Source organism: Eleutherodactylus coqui, chromosome 13 (genome assembly GCF_035609145.1).
Source record: "Eleutherodactylus coqui strain aEleCoq1 chromosome 13, aEleCoq1.hap1, whole genome shotgun sequence".
Taxonomy (NCBI): Eukaryota; Metazoa; Chordata; class Amphibia; order Anura; family Eleutherodactylidae; genus Eleutherodactylus; species Eleutherodactylus coqui.
This window is the reverse complement of record NC_089849.1, coordinates 91,424,072-91,447,196: the sequence shown is the minus strand read 5'-3', so window position 1 is coordinate 91,447,196 and position 23,125 is coordinate 91,424,072. Positions and strand designations below refer to the sequence as shown.

General features: G+C 43.0%; 1 protein-coding gene across 1 annotated transcript in view; it reads right to left on the bottom strand.

Moving 5' to 3' along the window:
- Positions 1–23,125, bottom strand: part of LOC136588003 (testis-expressed protein 47-like) — a 45,528-nt gene that overhangs the window by 2,094 nt on the left and 20,309 nt on the right. Inside the window, exons 2-6 of the mRNA XM_066586875.1 lie at positions 20,904–20,976; positions 15,909–16,003; positions 13,967–14,031; positions 5,307–5,508; positions 4,904–5,060 (exon numbers count right to left, since the gene is read on the bottom strand). Of these exons, the coding sequence (XP_066442972.1) occupies positions 4,904–5,060; positions 5,307–5,508; positions 13,967–14,031; positions 15,909–16,003; positions 20,904–20,976 (592 nt within the window). The remainder of the gene's footprint in view (positions 1–4,903; positions 5,061–5,306; positions 5,509–13,966; positions 14,032–15,908; positions 16,004–20,903; positions 20,977–23,125) is intronic.

Here is a 23,125-nt window from a genome sequence, read left to right as displayed (position 1 = left end):
ACAACGTGACCATCAGATAGCAGAACTTTCGCAGCTACGTTATGTGCAAAGGAACTTGGGTTCTGTTCATATTTCTATTTTTTCAGTCTTCTGCTGCAGAATCGAAGAACGAAAGAAAAAAAGCACAACAGGTCTACCAAATGACGAAAACCAGTGGTGCTTGGTAGAAGTTTGGTTCTGTCTAATTTCTATTATATTTTATGACCGAAATCATGGTGGGACAAAAGAACAGAAGTGTGAACATAGCCTTAAGCCAAGTTATGTATTGTAGGCTATGATGAGCTGCATTCTGTATGGTCTTGTCTGACCATGTTCACATTAGTGTTTCCATGCCATGACAACTTTCCACTGTTCTACCCATTTACAGGTGCAGAACAAGACAATTAACGGTGGTGCCAGATCCGCTATAAGCCGGATACCAATAGCAGCCAAGAGACCCCACTAAGAATAATGTGCTCTGTCATATTATTGGAAATAATAGCAGTGCTTGGTGCAGTTTTTTTCTGGTATTTTGGACGAAATCTGCAACAGAGGCTCCTAATGGAAACTGTAATGCAGATGTGAATGAGGCTTTATACTGTGGTGTTCAGTTGTCACGCACTAATGTGCTGGGCATATGATCATAACCATGGGGACTGGATGCATCCAGTGCACTGTAATAATCTGTATATAGCGCCGGCATATTCCGCAGCTCTTTACAGATCAGAGGGAACATAGACAAAATAAAGCATGACATATAGTATAGAACCTATGGACAGTTTGAACAATAGGAGTGAGGGCCCTGCTTGGAGTTTGCCTATGAGGAAATAGAGGTGACGCAAGGTAAAAAAGTCCTTGTTCTGTACAATGCTCCAGACATCTGTTAAATAAATGAGTTCTATACACAAAATTGTATGAGTCGGTCACCAGCCACTACCTCTGTATATACATATGTGAAGTGGGTGTATGGAGTGTGGTGGATAGAGTGTCATGAAAGGGCCTCCAAGAGGGGAATATAGAAGCAGGGCAAATGCAGAAGTGATAGGTTAGGGAATATAGTAGGCCTCCCTAAAAAGATGTGCTTTTAGGACATAAAAAAAGTTGTGGGCATTCGGAATTAACCTGATTATCTGGGGCAGCGTATTCCAGAGAACTGGTGCAACTCAGGAAAAATCTTGAAGGTGGGAGTGGGAGGTTCAGATTAAAGAGGAACTTACAAATGTGTTTGTGTTGACTCTTGACATGATGCAATATGAACTTGTGCTGTGCTATCAGGGTGAAATATTTACACTTTGAATCAGGGGCGTAGTTAAAGGCTCATGGGCCCGGGTGCAAAACGTTTATCTTGCGGCCCTCCAACTTATCTTAATGACCCCAGTCTATATACAAGCCTTGTAACAATGACTGGGAATTGTTACAAGGCTTGTATAAAGAGTCTAACATTGACTTGCAGGAAGCTGCCTTCCAATAGGTGGCGCTGCTTAAGTATTGTTCCATCTCCCTTATTTGCATGCTTCTATATGAAACACTGATCAAGCAGTGTTTAAACAATAATCATTCTGTGTAAATGGGCCTTAAATATCAACCAGTCTTTGTTTACATAACAGCAGTGATGATGTCAGCAAGTAGGTCATGTCTTATGTCATCACTGCTGCTGTGTGAGCAAAGCATATGGAGTGATGGGGTATGTAACAAGGAAGAACTATGTATTTGTTTTAATGTTAATTACATTTTTTGTGATTCAAGGGTGTGAAATGTGGGCGTGGTCTCTATTAAGGGGCGGAGTATATGCCCATATAAATTTTTGGGCTGTCCATGGTTTTTGATTCAGTTGTCCAGAAAAGATTAAAGAGGAGGTTGACAATCTTGTGCAATAGTTGGGGTTAGCATACAGACTTTTCAGCAGGTCTATTGTTAGATGAGGGCAGCATGAAGCTATGGTAAGGCATCTACTACAGCACAGCATACCGGGGGTTAATCGTCTATAGGGAACTTACTTTACCTCCCCATTGGATTTCGGAAACCTACACCGTGGTCTGGTTTAAACTCCCAAACACATGTCCTTTGACCAGATAAACAGGTTTAGAAAATATATATTTACCCCTCACTTCATTAATATTTAGTAGACATCTTAACTGGACTCAACGAACACTATTAATGGCAACTATTTGCCAATCAAACCAGATTTTTTAACACTGTCATACATTAATAATCAGTGTGTCCCCTAAGGTTCAGCAACCCCTCTACATCCCAAATAGACTTTAAAATAGCATTGTTCACAAGTCAAATCCTTAATAAGACCCCAAATCATTTTTTCAATAAAAATTAAAGTTTTTTCAATTAAATTAAGCAGATTAGTGCTTTTTATTAGAACATCTGCTTCTTAAAAATATTTTCGAATGTGAGTTTTATATAATAACATGCTGCCATCTGCTGGCAATCTACTAAAGTGCAGCTCCACTTTTTTAATCTACATTTTTGATTGACGATCAGAGGGTTGGCTTACAGTTTTATCACGAGTTACTTAAAAGGACACTAACTGTTCAGACACTTATGGTCATCTAATAGCCTACATGTCTCGTCAGTCTTGTAATATACTTTCATTTTCTTTGCTTTACTGCTGTAAATCAAGTGTGAAGTACAGTCCCTCTTGCAATCCACTGCCAGTTGTTAGGCATTCAGCTTCTAGTACCTGGGATGTTAAGACCTCTTTTTAGCTGTGGGGAGGGCTGTCTTCACAGACTTGCTTTCCTGCACTTATGCTATTCTGCATGCTCTCCGATCTGCAGTCAGTGTGTACACAATCTCTCTCCCTCCTGATCTTATATTTACCTAACCTGCTATATGCACTTCTCTTTATGTTGTAGGCATTATATGTATCTCCAGGTTGCTGTGGACAAAACAGCGTAATTCTTATTGGATTGATATTGGCTATTTTACTAGGTCTTGTGTGTTTTGCGTGATTACAACATATATAGATCTAAGGATCTCTATATTCCTACATGCTGTGACTATGGAAACCCACAAAACCTAATAAGGCATCTAATAAAGATCAATCCCATAGGAATTCTGCTGCTCACTGGCGTAACTATATAGGATGCAGGGGATGCGGTTGCACCCAGGCCCAGGAGCCTTAGGGGGTCCATAAGGCCTCTCTTCTCCAATAGGGAACCCAGTACTATAAGTAAAGCATTATAGCTGGGGGTCCTTGTTACAGGTTTGGCATTGGGGCCCAGGAGCTTCAAGTTACGCCTCTGCTGCTGCTACAGCAACCATTATTTGCAAAATTATTTGCATCAGCTACATATGTAGTATAACAAAGTCAGAGAAAGTGTGGTATATAATACGAAATAGTGGTCATGAATGTTATCTGTAGTATCATTCATACTTCTTCTGCCAATCAGAAGTTGTCAGCACCCATCAACTGACGCCATCTCACCAAACATCGCCCTATAACATAATGTTATCTCAATGTGAGCAGATTTCTTTCAGGAAAATTCAGGTTGCTTGCGCCGTTTCAGCTTGGGCTCGTAGCTCCGTGCCCGTCTCATGAATTGTATTAACGAGTCTCAGGAAAGATTCTCCTTCTTCATATCAAGCTAGATGGAATGCAGGCACTTCCAGTCGGTGTCAAGCTTGACCCACTGAAAGGTTGTGTGAAATCCATCTGCTAGCGACTTTTTGCATTTTCAGGTATATTGTCAGAATCATATGCACAGATTATGATGAAATATTTATCTCCGCAGCCAAGTCTTCGCATGACCATAGTCAGTCTTCTTCCAGCAGCAGGCGCACTTGAGCAATGTGAGATTCATCCATGGCTTTCACAGGCCTGCCTGATCTGGCCTAATTTTCACACTTTCACGTTCTTCCTTGAACTCTGCTACTCCTCTTGCCATGCTCCGGTATGGCAGTGCCTGTTCACCACATGCTTCTAAAAGACCTTGGTGACACTACTGTGCGTTCCTACCATGAGCAACCTGAATTTTCACAAAAGAAATCTGCTCACGTCAAGAGAACAATACGTTATAGGCCAATATTTGGGGAGATGCGGTTGTTTGATGAGTGCTTACACTTTCCAATTGGAGGAAGAAGTCTGAACGATACTATAGATAACACTCATGGCCTCTGTTTTCATATTATATACCACATTTTCTCTGAGTTTGTTATATTGCAAATGTAGTGGGGTGTTGCTAATAATGACTCATCTATAACGCTTACAATAGAAAGATATATGCATATAGCAGGCTAGGTAAATAACATGAAGAGAGGTAGAGCTTGTGTACACACTAACTGCAGATCTGAGAGCATCTGTGAATGAGCAGTGTGAATGCAGGGGAGCTGAGCCTGTGAACACAGCCCCATCCCCACAGCTAAGAAGATGTCCGAATGTCCCAATTACTAGAGCAGCTTAACCTATTCCAATCCGCTGTCTGACGTCTTCAGACATTCTGATTGAAGCCTGTGCAGCTCTGATGTCGGAAGATGTCCAGCAGGGTATTCTTACTGTGCCTTGCCAGCCGCTCTGTTGTTAGGGGGCCTCTCTGGCATGTCACATATTGCAGTACTGGCTCTAGCCAGCAGATGGGGCCATTGTATAATGGCAGAAAGAGAAAGCCCCCTAGGAAACCCTGAATCTAAAATTGGATTGCAAAGGATTAATGCTTAACCAGCAATGGATTACAGTGGTAAAACGAAAACAATTTTAAGGAAAGTTTAAGATTGATGAGACTCACACAGGCTATTAGATGAGCATAAATTGTCTGACAAGTTAGTGTCCTTTTAAGTATTTCTCTACTGTACACTCCAGCTTGTTACAGAGCTTCTCACATTATGTTCTGCAAACACTAATATTGTAACTGTGAGATACCCAATGGGTCAAGTAACGCCCCACCTCCAGGAAAACTAAGGTTAGGGCACCTACCAGAGTCCAGTATTATATGTAGAGGGGTGTCATACAACTGCAGGAATTGTTCTGGCATAAGCAGATCTTTACACTGCAGCAGGTGGAGGATGGTGGTCTGCGGTATAATCAGCTCTGGGACCTTCTCAAACACAGAGTCTGAGATATTTTTGGAGCCCTGGAAAAGTAATTTCAACAATCAATCAATTTGTTAACCTTATGAATATTACCAAGTAAATGAAAAAAATGGTACTGGTATAAGTTGATTAATTTTAAAGTTAATGAACACTTTGTATAATAATTCGTGTGCCAACCTTGGGGGTTTTGCTTGTTTTTGATTTTGTTCATATTTTTTTTTTTCTATATTAGTTCACTTTGGGACTATACTAGCAGTTGGTTTTGACTTGTTGTTCCCTTCACTGACCTTGGGATATTTCGTAAGATGCTTCCCGATCTTCAGTATCTTGGTTAGACACTCACTGATGATCCCATCCATGGCCTCCTCTGTAAACTTATCCCCAGGGTACTGACCAGGAACATCCAAAACTTTGTAGCTCCACTGATTGAACAGGCGACTGGGGATGTTATGAGACATCAGTACAATCTTAGGGTCTAAGACTAGCGCCCTGATGGGGTAAAAAAAATATGTATATGAATAGCATGGAGTCATAGCTAAACAGGTCCCCATGGTATAGCCATAGAGGGACCACTGGTTGATGTGGCGTCTCTACATAGTTTTATTCACCAGCGCAATAACAGCAAATAGCAATCTCATCCATTTTTCAACATATCTCTCAATCAGAGTCAACACCAGGAATCACAAGATCTCCGTCAGCAGGGCTCAATTGTAATGACATCAGGGGTCGAGTTCTGGTCTTTGCTAGGGAAAACTCCAGACTCTTACCCCAAGATTATGGTTGGTTATGATGCTGTTGATTGATGCCAGTTGGTAAAAGTTACTGTAGGGTATAGACCTAGATGTGGTCGTAAAACTTGGCTGAGGTAAGGACAGGTGAAATGCTTTCTCAATGATGAGACAGGCCAAGAGAAAGGTCTAAACATAGTCAATTAACAAGCCAAGGTCAAGCGTATAGAAGATGGGAAAGCTAAGTGGAATGGGCATAAATCAGAACCAAGAAAATAGACAGAACACTTTAGGGGCCGTTCACATCCCCATCAGAGGTTCAATTTGGAACTTCTGCTGCAAAATGTTGTTAAAATACAGGACATAATAGCATTGCATACAGCGCTACTCTGTCCTGTAAAAGGCTGGACGGAAACCAAACGCTCCTATTATAGTCAATGGGGTCAGTTCCATTATAAAGCAGGTCCATTTGGCCGGAATCCGACCTTTTCTTACTGTGAATACATCAAAAACATTTACTGCTGCCCTGATTTCTTCTTAGCTTGATTACGGCAACACTATGGCTCGTTTCACAAGGGAAATTGCGATTTTGCCGCAAGAAAATCGCGTCTTTGTTCCCGTGATTTTTGAGCTTCAGCAATGCCTTTTCTTGAGAATAATCTCGCATCGCTGACGCCCACAATAAAATTGCACAATTTTTTATTGGGAAAGTCAATACGACATTCTAATGTTAAAAACGCAACGACTGAAAATCACAAGTTTGTGTGTTGTGATGTAATAAAAAGGAGACTCCATAGGGAAACATGGGCAATAAAAAAAAAAACGCAAATCGCAGAAATTGCACATGCTGTGATTTTTTTTTTCTCACAACATTGTATTAGTGAAAACATTGCTAATGTGAAGGAAACCCTTGAAAATCATTGGTTCCATGTTTCTGCGTTTTTACTCACAATTGCGTGATTTTCACGCGGTGTGAGTATCGCCCGTATGAAACCACCATTACTAGTCAGTCTTGCCATTGCTAAACTCTCCCTGCTTTAATCTATCCTGAATGCAGCAGCCAAGCTCATCTCAGGGTCGGGGAAGACAGCAAACGGCGTAAACAGTCAATTAACAAGCCAAGGTCAGGAATATAGAAGATGTAAAGCTAAGTGGAACGGGCATGAATCAAAACCACGAAAACAGATGGAATAGTATAAGACTTTTGCGCGCTAGGAGTCTAATTGTTCAGGCATCCACCAAATTGTCAGCAGCCTGTCAAGATTGGTCAGAGACTAGAAAGATCCTACAATTAGAGATGAGCGAGCGTACTCGCTAAGGCAAACTACTCGAGCGAGTAGTGCCTTATGCGAGTACCTGCCCGCTCGTCTCTAAAGATACGGCTGCCGGTGGAGGGGCGGGGAGCGGCGAGGGAGAGCGGGTAGGAACGGAAGGGAGATCTCTCTCTCACTCGCTACCCCCTGCTCACTCCCGCAACTCACCACTCACCCGCGCCGGCAGCCGAATCTTTAGAGACGAGCGGGCAGGTACTTGCATAAGGCACTACTCGCTCGAGTAATTTGCCTTAGCGAGTACGCTCACTCATCTCTACCTACAATCTATCCAAAAAAAATTCTAAGATCGTGACTTATCCCAACTTATCATTTGTTTCCAGCTGCATTAATAGAAAGCAGTGCGGTCTCATGTCATGTCCCAACTTCTCATTGACTACTACATACAGCCCCATTGAAAGCGATGGGATGATGGCAACCCCTGCAGCGATGATTTTCAGGGGAAGTGGGGGGGGGGGGGGCTTGAAATATAAGCTCTACCCCGAAAATCATCCCTAGCTGTTAAAACAAAAAAAATTTTTTTTACTCACCTAGAAGCGCTATCTAGCTCTTCTCCCTGTCTCCAGCAGTCGTCTTCTGTATTCTGGTGGCTGGGGATTGAAAAATCCCTGTCAGCAGAAAGCACTGCCTTTGATTGACTGAGCGCTGTGACCAATCAGAGGCAGCGCTCAGCTGTCATTCAATGAATGGCTAGGGATGATTTTCAGGGTAGGACTTATATTTCAAGGCCCACCCTCCGTCCTTCCATGAAAATGATCACTGCAGGGGTTGCCTTCATCCCATTACTTTCAATGGGGCGGCAGCAGCGCAATGAGATAGCATCGTGGTCCTCTGCCACAGCTGTGACAGGGAATTCTTTCGTCCCTGCTGCAGACCCTTCTTCACTGAACACTGTGACAGTGCTGTCACAGTGTTCAATGATGAAGGGACTCCCCACAGAGATTGAAGGAACCCTCCGGGACTCCCCTCATTCCCTGTCACCTCTGTCTTTACACGCAACACGGACCTTACCGGCGCACATCCAAGGCACGCATGTCCTATCTTTTGCAGGTGCAAGTATTTTGCGCCTCTAAAAAAAATAGACATGTGAACACTTCATAGGCACGCAAAAAAATCGCTCATCTGACCGAGCCTTTACTGTGTATATTTTTAAAAAATCCTAACATCCTGCAGTTTTCACTTTGGCAATTTAGCCAAATAATAGTCTGACACCTTCTATTCTGTAGGAAAAACTGCTCAGCAGTAATGACATTATCATGCAAAATGTAAACAAAAAGGTGCTCCATAGTGCAGAGGAACCCGAACATAGAGGACATTAAATGAAGGTTTAGGAAAAGTGCAGCGGCACAACACCATAAGGCTTCCTTCACATAAGCGTATAAATGGCAACATTTTTAAGCCCCACCGATTTACATGACCATCTGAGCCGTTGGTTTCTAATGTATCTGTTCACATGGGCAAAAATATATGACGCATAAAACCGTCGAAACATGAAAAATGGAACATTCGTGACCGAAATATGCGCTGACACATATACGGTGGGCAAAAAGATAGTTCTGGAACTATCATTTGCCCTATATACGTCAGCATCTCGCATAGACTCCTATGGGAGCTAGACAAAGAAAGGGAAGTGGAGGCATTTTAGCAGCATCCAACGCTGCTAAAGCTGACAGGTGCCTCTATGTAGACATTGGAAGGCATCTCGGAGGGTTTTCCGGGGGTGCAACGTGTTTTTTCGCTAAAAACGACGCTCATGGTCATGGGAATGGGCGAGAAAAAAACTGGCCGTGATTGCGGAAAAATGTCCATTAATGCCAATAAACGTCGTGGACGTGAAAACGTAAAAATGTCTACACTTATGTGAAAGAACCCTAAAAGCGCTAAATAGCTCCAGTGGCGGCCAGTTCCCATGGAACAATGGGGAGTCTTAGCAGGAAAAACGCGATGAAGAGGAGGACCAATCAATCAGTAGATTAGCATTATTGAAGCTAGGCAACGTGTTTCTGTGCCAGACCGACACCTTCATCTGGCCGCTTACACGGTTTGAGGGCAGTTGGTCTTACCACGTATTGTACTTCAGTTAGGTGGTATAATTTGTATGACAACTCCACAGTAAAATCCTCCCCCTGTCAATGCTCTGGCATTGAGGGGGAGGGGATTCCGCCATGGTCTTCCCTGCCTCTACTTCCGCACCACATGGTGCAGACTCAGAGCAGGGAAGTGGCTGCAGATTACCAGACTAGGAAGGCAATTGACGAAAGAAATTGGACGAAATGTCCTAGTCAATGAGGAAAGCAATGGACAAAATCTATGGATTGGACGAAATGTCCTGAAACCGTTTACACAGTAATGTGAGCGGACAGGGAGATTTTAAAAACAGCAGCTCCCATCAGTGGGTGACGTCAGTGAGTCGAGTGATAGATGTCAGGAAGGCCGCTGAACACAATAAATAATAATAAAACAAAAGTATCAAGTACAAAAGAAAGACATTACCATAATTGCAATTAAAATAGGAGAATGTAACAGCGGCTCAACGTGTGAGCAAGACCGCTGACCAGAATATATAATAACCTTCAACTATTAGCTCAAACCATCTAGCAATCATTAATTGGTATAATGGGATTACATTACACATGGAGAGATATTCTAACTGACACAAGGACAGATGTATAATAAGACGTACATGCGGCAGACCATGGGCCGGTGAGACGGCTTGTGAACAACATAAATTGAAGGAGACTAATTAGAATTCTAAACCACAGATGAGAGAAGCAGCAGAGCAGATGAAGAATAAGGTAACATATGATGTAATGCAAGAACGAAGGTACCTGTTAATAAAACTGAAAGAAATGGGAAAGGCCGACAATGCCGACTTAGAGTTGTGGTGATTAATGGTCTTGTCACCTGAGGCCCTAAAAGTGGTTCCCCCCTTGGCCTATAAGAGGCTCTCGGAGGCTCCTTGTGCGTAGTGACCTCTTCTTCCACTTGTGTGGAGCTTGTTTTTGACCGGGCTCAGGACGCCCTCAACAGACAAATAGGAGAGTGTTGATTGTTCAACAAGCACCAGCAACTCCAACTGTTTCATTGTCCGCCATCCAGAGACAGGTGACACCATCGTTACAGGCCCCTGTGTCTGTCAGAACCATTTCCAGGGGCTTGGCTGAAGGATATTCAAATGGAATGTATTTGCTCAGTCTTTCAGTGGCTGAACAATGGATTTTTAGTTTACCTAAAATCTATCCTTCAAACGAAAAGTGCACGATGTCCGTGTTTACATGTAACGATTAGCGTTCATTTTCAGCTGTTTGGACAAATTTTGAGCAATAATCGTTGCATGTAAAAGGGCCTTTACAATCACACAGAGAATGTTTCATAGCATTCTTACAACTCCTTTTAGATGCTTGACAATGAGTGTAGCTACAAAGTGATAATATATAAAATAATGATTGTAATATAATATAAATAGCACAAAGGCATATATAATAGACTATGATAAAAGGCAATGTTAGAATAAAATGATGCATTATGATAAAAAATGAATTATATAAAAATTGAATATTAATATTAATGAATATCACTAAAAGTGATGAGCACCAAATGCAAGTAGGCGGGACACTAAAGAAATATACAATAATACGAAATGTAATAAAATGAAATACTATAGAAACCAGACCAACAGGAACCGATTAGGTGGTTAACTATATGAAATAAGGAAACTAAAAAGGGCCATTAGACAGCGGACTATTACACTACTGGACCCGGATTGTGGATGGCATACAGCAAAGGCAAAGAAACCAAAACCTTATTCCAGCACAGCCAAAAATGGCCTGGAATTCAAGGGGTGAAAGTGTTCAGGATTGGAAAAACATTGCTGCTTTCTTCCAGCACTGCACTTATATAAGGGTTGTATCTAGTAACATAGTAATATAGTAGGTTAGCCTGAAAAAGACACATGTCCATTGAGTTCAGCCTATTACTCCCCAGTGTTGATCCAGAGGAAGGCAAAAAACTGCAATGAGGTAGAGGCCAATTTTCCTCATTTAATGTAAGAAAATTCCTTCCCAACTCCAATCTATAATCCCCGGATCACCGACCCTTCTGAAGCAATTAGGGATATAACATGTAACATGGTGTTGCTCAAGAAAGGCATCCAGGTCCCTCTTGTACTCTTAGCAAATTCCCCATCACCACGTCCTCAGGCAGAGAGTTCCACAGTCTCACTGCTCTTATAGTAAAGAACTCCCTTCTATGTTGATGCAGAAACCTTCTTACCTCTAGATGTAGAGGGTACCCCTTGTTACAGTCCTGGGTATAAACAGATGATGGGAGAGATCTCTGTATTGACCCCTGATATATTTATACATAGTAATTAGAGCGCCGCCTAGTTACAGTCCAGGGTATAATAGATGATGGGAGAGATCTCTGTAGTGACCCCTGATACATCTATACATAGTTTTAGAGCGCCCCCTTGTTACAGTCCTGGGTATAATAGATGATGGGAGACATCTCTGTACTGACCCCTCATATATCCATACATAGTTAATAGAGCGCCCCCTTGTTACAGTCCTGGGTATAAACAGATGATAGGAGAGATCTCTGTATTGTCCCCTGATATATTTATACATAGTTATTAGAGCGCCCCCTTGTCACATTTCTGGGTATAACTAGATGATGGGAGAGATCTCTGAATTGTATTGTATCTATACATAGTTATTAAGTCGCCTCTCAGCTGTCTTTTTTCTTCACTAAATAATACCAATTCCATTTATTAATTTAGTTGCCCACCTTTGAACCCACTCAACTTTTGATAAGTCCCATCTGAGTATTGCTGGTTGGCTACATTCAAGTGAATGGAGCTCAAATACAATTACAGTAAAACTTTTACTAACGTTGGTAATTTGTCCGAAAGCAATCGGCTTTACCTGAAACTATTGCTACTCGAGGTAATTATTTCTATAGGAATCAATGTAAATGCAATTAATTTGTTCCAAACATTCCAAAAAACACCAAACCACATTTAAAGGGGTTGTCCCGCACCGAAACGTTTTTTTTTTTTTCAATAGCCCCCCCGTTCGGCGCGAGACAAACCCGATGCATGTTATAAAAAAAAAAACGTCCAGTACTTACCCGAATCCCCGCGCTCCGGCGACTTCTTACTTACCTTAGTAAGATGGCCGCCGGGATCTTCACCCACGATGCACCGCGGGTCTTCTCCCATGGTGCACCGTGGGCTCTGTGCGCTCCATTGCCGATTCCAGCCTCCTGATTGGCTGGAATCGGCACACGTGACGGGGCGGAGCTACAAGGAGCAGCTCTCTGGCACGAGCGGCCCCATTCGGAAGGGAGAAGACCGGACTGCGCAAGCGCGTCTAATCGGGCGATTAGACGGCACCATGGAGACGGGGACGCTAGCAACGGAGCAGGTAAGTGAATAACTTCTGTATGGCTCATAATTAATGCACAATGTACATTACAAAGTGCATTAATATGGCCATACAGAAGTGTATAACCCCACTTGCTGCCGCGGGACAACCCCTTTAATGGAGAATAAATATGGTCATTAATACCAATAACAATAATAAATGAATATAAAAGACTACTGTAAAGAATAAATGAACATTTAACATGTTATTGAACATATTATTGTGTGTTATCTGTGGTGTTACATAGGACTGCAGATCACATCTACTACATCATCTGTCCTCAGCGTTATCACTGTGTTCACTGCGGTGTTACATAGGACTGCAGGTGACATCTGCTGTACTACAGTACATCATCTGTCCCCAGCATTATCACTGTGTACTCTGTGCTGTTACATAGGACTGCAGGTGACATCTGCTGTACTACAATACATTATCTGTCCTCAGCGTTATCACTATGTTCTCTGTGTTGTTACATAGGACTGCATGTGACATAATTATCTGTCCTTAGCGTTATCACTGTGTTCTCTGCGTTGTTACATAGGATTGCAGGTGACATCATTATTAGAAAGGAGTGAGCATACTCGTTAAGGGCAGATATTAGAGTACCTGCCTGCTCGTCAGAAAAGATTCGGTGCTGGCGGGGGGGAGATCTCTCCCCCCGCTCCCCCCTGCTCGCTTTCGCAACCAACCGCTTACCCCCGCCGCGACCTGAATCTTTTCTGACGAGCAGGCAGGTACTCAAGAAGGACGATACTCGTTCGAGTATCTGCCCTTAATGAGTATGCTCGCTTGTCTCTAATCATTATCTGTCCTCAGCATTATCACTATGTTCTCTGTGTTGTTACATAGGACTGCAGGTGACATAATTATCTGTCCTCAGCATTATCACAGTGTTCTCTGTGGTGTTACATAGGACTGCATGTGACATCATTATCTGTCCTCAGCGTTATCACGGTGTTCTCTGTGCTCTTACATTGGAGTGCAATTGTACAGTACTGTACTAGTGTATTACCCGTCACCGATGAAGGAGAAGGGTGGGTTGCATTAGCAGCAGAAGGAGGAGGAGGACACACTGAGAGGGAGATCACGTGGGTTCAGCAGCAAGGTCAGGTGGGTCGGCACACGCCGGTGTTATTAGAGGCAACCAATGTTACTAGAGACAAAAATGTGTCTTAAAAAACACCTTACTTGAAATCGGCCTTAGTAGATGTCAATGCTAGTAGAGGTTTTACTGTACATGATCTGGAATACGACACACAACCTGTGGACAGGTTAGTACTGTTTCTGGAAGAAAGCGACCATGTTTTTCTAATCTTGGATAAGCCATTTAAGGAATCTTGAGACAGTAAGTTCAGGTTTGGAGAGGGGTCTGCTGAAACATGCCTGACGTCTTCTCAGAGTTACAGTAAATCTTCATTAACCCAACCAATAGTTTATCATTATGGTATCACAGTACACCACTCACCTGTCACCTCGTTTCTTCACTCGTTGGAGGTTCCTGATCACACAATAGAGGACATCTCCACTAGACTTAAAATAAAAGGTGTCACGTTAAGAATATTTCTTGAATTCCAAGATTTTGCGCTCATCATTTAAATTCGGTAATATGCTGAAGGATGTAGTATTGTCAGGTTCGGAGACCGTATTAACGATGACAGGCTTATATTAATTAGTGCCTCATTGCAGATAGACACAGATGATGGAATCAGGGGCATACATAGAACATAGGGTCCCCATAAGTGGATCTCAAACACATTATGCTCATGTCCAGGCCCAAACTGGCAATCTACCTAACTGGACAGATTCTTGATGGGCAACACTGCATTGGCCTGGGCTCAGTGGGCACCGCCCATCAATGCCGACCCTCTTTCTCTGAAGTCTATTATATCCATGCCTTAAAGACGATATGATTGACAATAACAGTGATAATGCAGGAAGCCGCCAGCTGGCTCTCTACTCCGCCACCTGGCACCTACTGTGTGATGCAGCAGCACGATGATGTTCCGCAAGATCCTTTCTGGTCAGATATAACTGAGGCAGCTGAGCGCAGGGAAGTGAGTGCTTCTATTATTTTATTTCTGGGACAGAGTGCAGCTTATTATTAATTTAGCGGGCACACTGTGGGTGGTTAATAAAGGAATCTGTGCACTTCTACATGCTGTCCAAACTGGAGGCATCATGTTGACATATAGTTTTATGGGGAAAGATTCAGTAGACCTTGTACTTTATACATTTATATCTATGCTCTTTCTGAGCTGAACAGTCCAGTGGGCGGTCCTATCAACAACTGGCAGCTACAGACAGCTGTTAATCACTGATAGCTCCGCCCATTGGACTGTTCAGAGGTTTTAATGAATAGGTAGAGAACTTAAAAAAATTAAAAAATTGAATCCCACCCCTGCAAGTATCTCCTCCTCACAGTCCTGCCACTGGCCAGTGTTAGGATGTTCTGTGCTGGATGGTGAGTAGAGCATTTTTGAGAAGTCCTGTTCTATTGGGTTTACCCAAACAATAACAGCGAATAATACTTTTGGCTAAAATAGTAAAGCAAAATTCATTGTTGCATGCATTATGTGCCAATAAATTTCCACAAGATGGGGGGAGGAGGCAATATAGTATGTGGGCTGGTGGGGTTTGTATATCAGAGCTTTTTTTTTAATGCCACTACAGTACTTTCTTGCTGTCCGAACTCTGGACCTAGCATTTAATTAATATAGTCTACTATGTGAGAGTACCCAAGGTCCCATTAATCTGCTGTATTTGGGAAATATCCCAATTGATACCATCCAATCAACAAAAAATGTCATCAAACACAAAAAAACATAACCAGACATGGGATACAATCCACCTTTCCTTGGAGGAATTGATTAGAGTCTTAAATATTGTTAGAAAGGGGAATATACCAGAAAAGGTGCATGAAGACCAAATTTAAGAGACAATGGGGACAGAGTGAACTGTCCAGGACTGGCATCACCTGATATGGTAAATGACGTATTCTTGACTTTATACAGGAAATATTGGTGTAAAACATCTTGTATGTTATTATAAATGATGATTCAGGTGTACAGATATAAAAGTGGCTGCACGGAAGGGGAGAAGGCAACAACTGGGTTATGCATGGTAATCATTATGGAAAATTTCATTAAAAATTATGTATCTTCCTTTATGGTGCCTGGTTTTACCTGCAGGCCAAAGGGCATTATATATATTTCACCCTTTCCATGACCCTTGGGCCAATTTCCCAACCCCTAGATGCAAGTCCTACAAAATGAAGTCCTACACATTGTTTTGCCACCCAATTGCAAAGGGAATGGGATCAACCAGGGATGAGCCCTCAGTCTCCAATGGCTCCATAGCAGCCTCATAGTCTACCCCTAGGTCGTTTCAATTGAGTATTTCTTTTTTACCTCCAGACAGTGGATGGTGTGTGCAGGATACAAGAGCAGAAGACCAGTTACGTTCTCACCCTGGTTATACCGCTGAAATTGCTGTTCCCAGTATTCTGTGATTTAATATATGAAAAGCATAGAACATAACCATTACTGACTTGCAGCCCAACAACACTCATAAGCACCAACATCTATTCCTAAAACATGGCACCCAAGGCTGGGCACCAGCATCTAAAATCTAGGGATGTCCTGGTTGCAGACAGGTAGCATCAGTGTCGGACTGGAGTGCCCAGGGCCCATCAGAAAAATTAATTCAGGGGGCCCACTATATAGCTACATACAAATATTACTTTATCCTTGTTCACACATTCCTTGATGCTGCATTCTCCATATACCTCAATAGAAAGTTGGTTGTGTTTATGCATGACTTTGTTTCCACTGAAGTATATGAAGAATGCAGCGGGCAGGAGTTAGCAGATTCCCATCCACTCAATATGTGCATATCATGCGTGCAGCTCATGCAAGGGGTGGGGGATGGGAATTCACCTGTGTCCCTGTGCACCTGTCCAAGCTTGCATAATATCAGACTTAACGCGACTATCTGGTCCCAGACAAAAAAAAAATGGCCATACTCCGCAGTGGATTGGAAACCCAAAGTAGTCCTGGAGAAAAATGACAAAGTGGCCCCATATTGTAGCTGGGCCCAAACCAGCAACACATGGGGCGATGACAAACAGGCAGGGGTCAGCAAACCGCCAGCTGCAGCTATGTTGACTGTAGGAGGGGCTAAGCCTACATGGCATTCATAGATTGCTGCAAAAGATTTTTAATTAAGCACAGAACATGTTAGGACTGATGGTATACATTAAGTTGCCTCCTATTTTGAACCCCTTAAGCCTCTATGACATGGCTCCACAGCTGTTTCTGGTCTGATGGCCACATAGCCATACTGAACCACTTCCAAGGGCTACAAGAGACATTTATTGTATATCCTATGTATAGTGGCCCAGAGTTAGTGGGGCCCCTTCATAATGTTATATTTCTGTCTTGTGCCATTGTCTTGTCAGCGTCTAATGTGTAGTATGCACTTGGTTATGTGTATTGCACTTCTGCAGTACTGAATAGGTTAACGTCTGGGTCATGTCTGGAAAATGTATCATTGTATGAGTCATGTCTGGAAAATGTATCATTGTATGAGTCATGTGGCTATGTCTGTTATATATGTATGTGTTTGCAAGGATGCTAAAAAAAAAGGGAGAATAGTCGTTGAATAGTAGTTGAATAAGAAGAGAATGCAAGAGAGAGACAGCACTCAGTCTAGAGAGGAAGAAGTCTGAATCAGGGAGTGAGACACACAGACACTGGTCGGTCCACGTGTGGATCGTGGAGGAGGCCAAGCGATGGTCTGATGCTCAGCTTGGGCCTAGCCTGCCCAGAAAGCACTTTGTGCTGTTATTTAGTCCTGAGTAGAGATGAGCGAGCGTATTCGCTAAGGCAAATTACTCGTGCGAGTATTGCCACTTTCGAGTACATGCCCGCTCATGCCAAAAGATTCAGGGGTCGGCAGAGATGAGCGGTGAGTTGCGGGAGTAAGCATGGGGGAGCGGGGAGAGAGTTCCTCCCTGTTCCTCCCCGACGCCCCACGAATCTTTTGGGACGAGCAGGCATGTACTCGACAATGGCAATACTCGCTCGAGTAATTTGCCATAGCAAATACGCTCGCTTATCTCTAGTCCTAAGAGAACAACCTCTGCATGGAGAGAAGAGGACAACAAGAGTGAGTATTGACCGGTAGAGAGTGAGAGAATGAGTCACCGAGAGCGGGATCACACAGATAACTGGGACTGTGGATCATCCGAGATACCCCGAGAATCCTCCATGTTATTCCACTGTAGTTTGTTGTATCTGTGTCGGGACTGTTGATGTGGTTTGGACTTTGTCAAGTTACAGTACACGGACATTACTGAACATTTCCAGTTTTGTTCAGAAAGTATTTCCTGTGTGTGGACTATTTATTTCATTGTCAAGTTTCACTGCAGAAGACAGAATGGTTGCGTCACGTGTGACAAATGGACTCAAGGTTACTTTCCCTGTGATCTCCCTCAGCAGAAACGAGTCGGGTCCTGAGCTACATCCAGGAGGAGATGGTAGAGCCCTATGACAAGGACTTTATCTACCCCGCTATATCCTCAGGTGGGGTCCCGCTCCTTGGACACTGCAGGGCGTAGCTATGGTGCATGGCATACTAAATTGAAATTCCATTTCCAGGACTCTCACCCAATGGGGAAATGGGGGTTACCTTGCTCCGCAATCAGCATTCCAGAGAGGGGGAGACCATGCATGTGGTTCTCTCCATTGTAGATGATGGATGTCGAGGAGACAGCTCGGCATTTCATAAATATTATAAACTACAATGGAAGGAGCTGCCTGTATATATGCAATGCCTCTGACTCAAATAATTATTTCTGAAGTGCCAAACGTATCAAGAGACTTTATTCTCCTAATATATATGGACCCAGACATGGTTACAAAGTGTATCCTTAGTACTTGTCCTAATATATAGGGGGCCCAGACATGGCTACACAGTGCACCATTAGTACTTGTCCTAATATATAGGGGACACAGACATGACTACACAGGGCAACCTTAGTACTTGTCCTAATATATAGGGGACACAGACTTGACTAGACAGTGCACCCTTAGTACTTGTCCTAATATATAGAAGACCAGACATTGCTACACAGTGCACCATTAGTACTTGTCCTAATATATAGGGGACCCAGACATGGCTACACAGTGCATCGTTAGTATTTGTCCTAATATATAGTGGACACAGACATGGCTACACAGTGCACCCTTAGTACTTGTCCTAATATATAGTGGACGCAGACATGGCTACACAGTGCACCCTTAGTATTTGTCCTAATATATAGGGGACCCAGACATGGCTACACAGTGCACCCTTAGTACTTGTCCTAATATATATGGACCCAGACATGACTACACAGTGTATCCTTAGTACTTGTCCTAATATATAGGGGACACAGACATGACTACACAGGGCAACCTTAGTACTTGTCCTAATATATAGGGGACACAGACTTGACTAGACAGTGCACCCTTAGTACTTGTCCTAATATATAGGGTACCCACACAAGTCTACACAGTGTACCCTTAGTACTTGTCCTAATATATAGAAGACCAGACATTGCTACACAGTGCACCATTAGTACTTGTCCTAATATATAGGGGACCCAGACATGGCTACACAGTGCACCCTTAGTACTTGTCCTAATATATAGGGGACACAGACATGGCTACACAGTGTATCCTTAGTACTTGTCCTAATATATAGGGGACACAGACATGACTACACAGTGCACCCTTAGTACTACTTGTCCTAATATATAGGGGACACAGACATGACTACACAGTGCACCCTTAGTACTTGTCCTAATATATAGGGGACACAGACATGACTACACAGTGCACCCTTAGTACGAGTCCTAATATATAGGACACCCAGACATGACTACACAGTGCACCCTTAGTACTTGTCCTAATATATAGAAGACCAGACATGGCTACACACTGCACCGTTAGTACTTGTCCTAATATATAGGAGACACAGACATGGCTACGCAGTGCACCCTTAGTACTTGTACTAATATACATGGGACCCAGACAAGGCTACACAGTGCACCCTTAGTACTTGTCCTAATATATAGTGGACCCAGACATGGCTACACAGTGCACCCTTAGTACCTAGCCTAATATGTAGAGGACCAGACATGGCTACACAGTGCACCCTTAGTACTTGTCCTAATATATGGGGGACCCAGACATGTCTACACAGTGCACCCTTAGTGCTTGTCCTAATATATAGGAGACCCAGACATGACTACACAGTGCACCCTTAGAACTTGTCCTAATATATAGGAGACCCAGACATGGCTACACAGTGCACCCTTAGTACTTGTCCTAATATATAGTGGACCCATATATGGCTACACAGTGAACCGTTAGTACTTGTCCTAATATATAAGGGGACCCAGACATGGGTACACAGTGCACCTGTAGTACTTGTCATAATATATAAGGGGCCCAGACAAGGCTATACAGTGCACCCTTAGTACTTGCCCTAATATATAGGGAACACAGACAAGGCTACACAGGGCAACCTTAGTACATATCCTAATATATGGGGGACCCAGACATGTCTACACAGTGCACCCTTAGTACTTGTCCTAATATATAGGCAACACAGATATGGCTACACAGTGCACCTTCAGTACTTGTCCTAATATATAGGAGACCCAGACAAGGCTACACAGTGCACCCTTAGTACTTGTCCTAATATATAGGGGACCCAGACATGGCTACACAGTGCACCCTTAGTACTTGTCCTAATATATAGGGGACCCAGACATGGCTACACAGTGCACCCTTAGTACTTGTCCTAATATATAGGGGACCCAGACATGACTACACAGTGCACCCTTAGTACTTGTCCTAATATATAGGGGACCCAGACATGGCTACACAGTGCACCCTTAGTACTTGTCCTAATATATAGGCAACACAGATATGGCTACACAGTGCACCTTCAGTACTTGTCCTAATATATAGGAGACCCAGACAAGGCTACACATTGCCCCGTTCGTACTTGTCCTATTTAATAATTAATTTTTCAAAATTTTCAGGCTGGAAGTCTCACCACAGATTCCACAGACGGCTCCGGATTTTGACCCAAGAGTAGGATCCAACCTCTGCAGAGCCCAAGAAATCCAGCAGAGGACAAATCCATCTGAAGCCAAACTTTGGGTAGACTTTAGAAGCTGTAGGTAATCTAGCCTGGCATTAGCCACTGTTGCTAAGAACATGCCCTTTGGGTGTACAGTAGTTATAATTGATCAGCCCAATAGGACATGAACCTCTCATGTGGACTTACACCAAAAACTTCACAAGCTGTGGTTATTAACAGTTTTTACATGCAATTCTCTCATCATTTACCTCCGAGGTCTCTCTTATCAGCTAGATCTGGGGAAATCTTAGACACGAATATTAGCCGATGCAGAAGTGATTTCTAGATTTAAAAAAGAAAAAATATATATAATTATAGCAACATGCCACATGAGTTATGGATTATCGCAAGCGCAAAAGGGATAGTTGTCTGCAGCCCCCGACATTCTAGCTCTACCTCTCATGGTCCACTCTTGTCTCCTTGGCAGTTCATCAAGAACGTACATAATGGTATCAGTTGGGGTAATACTTGGATGCTATATAGGACTGTTATTACAAGGTATAATTAACCCTTTCCCATCAAAGCTATTTTTGGCAGTGGCATTTTCACTTTTTCATCCCCAACTTCTAAAAGCCATAACTTTTTTTTTTTTTTTTTCTATTGACCTAGCCTTATGTTGTATTTAGAGTTTAGCAAACGTACTCTTCCGAGCTTGATGCTCGTTCAAGTATTAGCATACTCGATGGTGCTCGCTACTCAAGCGAGCTTCACGCCGTGTTCGACCTCGCTCCAGTTTTGGCCCCTCCCCGCCGCTGACGTGTCAGATTTGACCCCTCCCTGCTGCGCACGTCAACAGTAGTTTGTGGCTGGCTTGGCGGAGGAGAGAGAGAGAGAGAGAAAAAAAAACAAAACACGAACCCAGGAAAAAAAAAAGAAGCTCGGCAACCTGCGGGTCCCATACAAAAATGCTCGCGTCTCCCATTGAAGTCAATGGGGTTCGTTACTCGAATAGAGCTCTCGAATGTTACGAAAAGCTTGACTCAAATAACAGGGACCCGAGCATTTTGGTGCTCGCTCATCTCTAGTTGTATTAGCTTGCTACCTGCAACTTCGTCAACATGGAATTTGTATTTTTTATCTAATCTGTGTTTTGCTGTATATTGAAACATAAAAAGTTGAACTAGTGAAAGGAATGTAACTGCGATCTGCCATCAGCACAGTTCTGTATGCTTTTGGTCTTGTCTAGAGTTGAGCAAACGTACTCTTCCGAGCTTGATGCTCGTTCGAGTATTAGCATACTCGATAGTGCTCGCTACTCGAGCGAGCATCACGCCATGTTTGACCCCGCCCCAGTTCTGGCCCCTCCCCGCCGCTAACGTGTCAGATTAGACCCCACCCCGCTGCGCACGTCAACTGTAGTTTGTGGCTGGCTTGGCTGAGGAGAGAGAGAGAGAGAGAGAGAGAGAGAGAGAGAGAGATAAACACAAACACAGGGGAAAAAAAAGCTCGGCAACTGGCGGGTCCCATACAAAAATGCTCAAGTCTCCCATTGAAGTCAATGGGGTTCGTTACTCGAATAGAGCTCTCGAATTTTACGAAAAGCTTGACTCGAATAACGAGGACCCGAGCATTTGGGTGCTCGCTCATCTCTAGTCTTGTCATCTTCTGCTAGGATATAAAGGTTTTGTGGGCTGTATACACGTGAGCTGCCACATACAGTTGCCCATGAGAAAAACATGTTTTCTATAAATGTACACCCGCTACCTCAAGTGTTTGCCCTTCAGCCTTATTGATAGTCATCGCAAATGCTAATTTTTAGAGGGAATTAGAGCCTTTTGAATTGAAAAGGCAAATCCGTCGGTATTATCGGAATGTGTGGAAGTAAAACATTTTCTCCTTTTGCTATGCCAGTACTAACAATGACTAACAATGACACCCCAGGTGTGTAATTTGTAATCGTGTGCCATTGCACAGTTTGGGCACATCAAGATTACGCATTAATAGAAACGGAACACCGACTTTTAACCTCAGCTAATGGGACGGCACTCCTGACAATTCCAATAAGTTAAAGAACTCTACAGGGTATAAGGGGACTTGTTCAGTGTCCATAACATTACCCACCGACAGATACTCTACAATTTTTCCTTTGACTTGTGAAATAATTTTTTTTATTCTTCTGTCCTACAGTTTCATTAGTTGGTGCCAAAATTGCCCTTTGACACAACCATATTAGGTTGCAGTTGAGAATAAACCTTGCTTATCAGAGCTGTGCTGTGATTGGTTGGTATTTCTTATACTGCTAAGGTAAAATGAAAGCTGTGCTGTGATTGGTTGGTATTTCTTATACTGCTAAGGTAAAATGAAAGCTGCGCTGTGATTGGTTGGTATTTCTTAAGGCTGGTTTAGACACAACGATTATCGCTCAAAAAATCTTTTGAGCGATAATCGTTGTGTTCTTTAGCACAAGGTGATCGCTCAAACATTGAGCGAT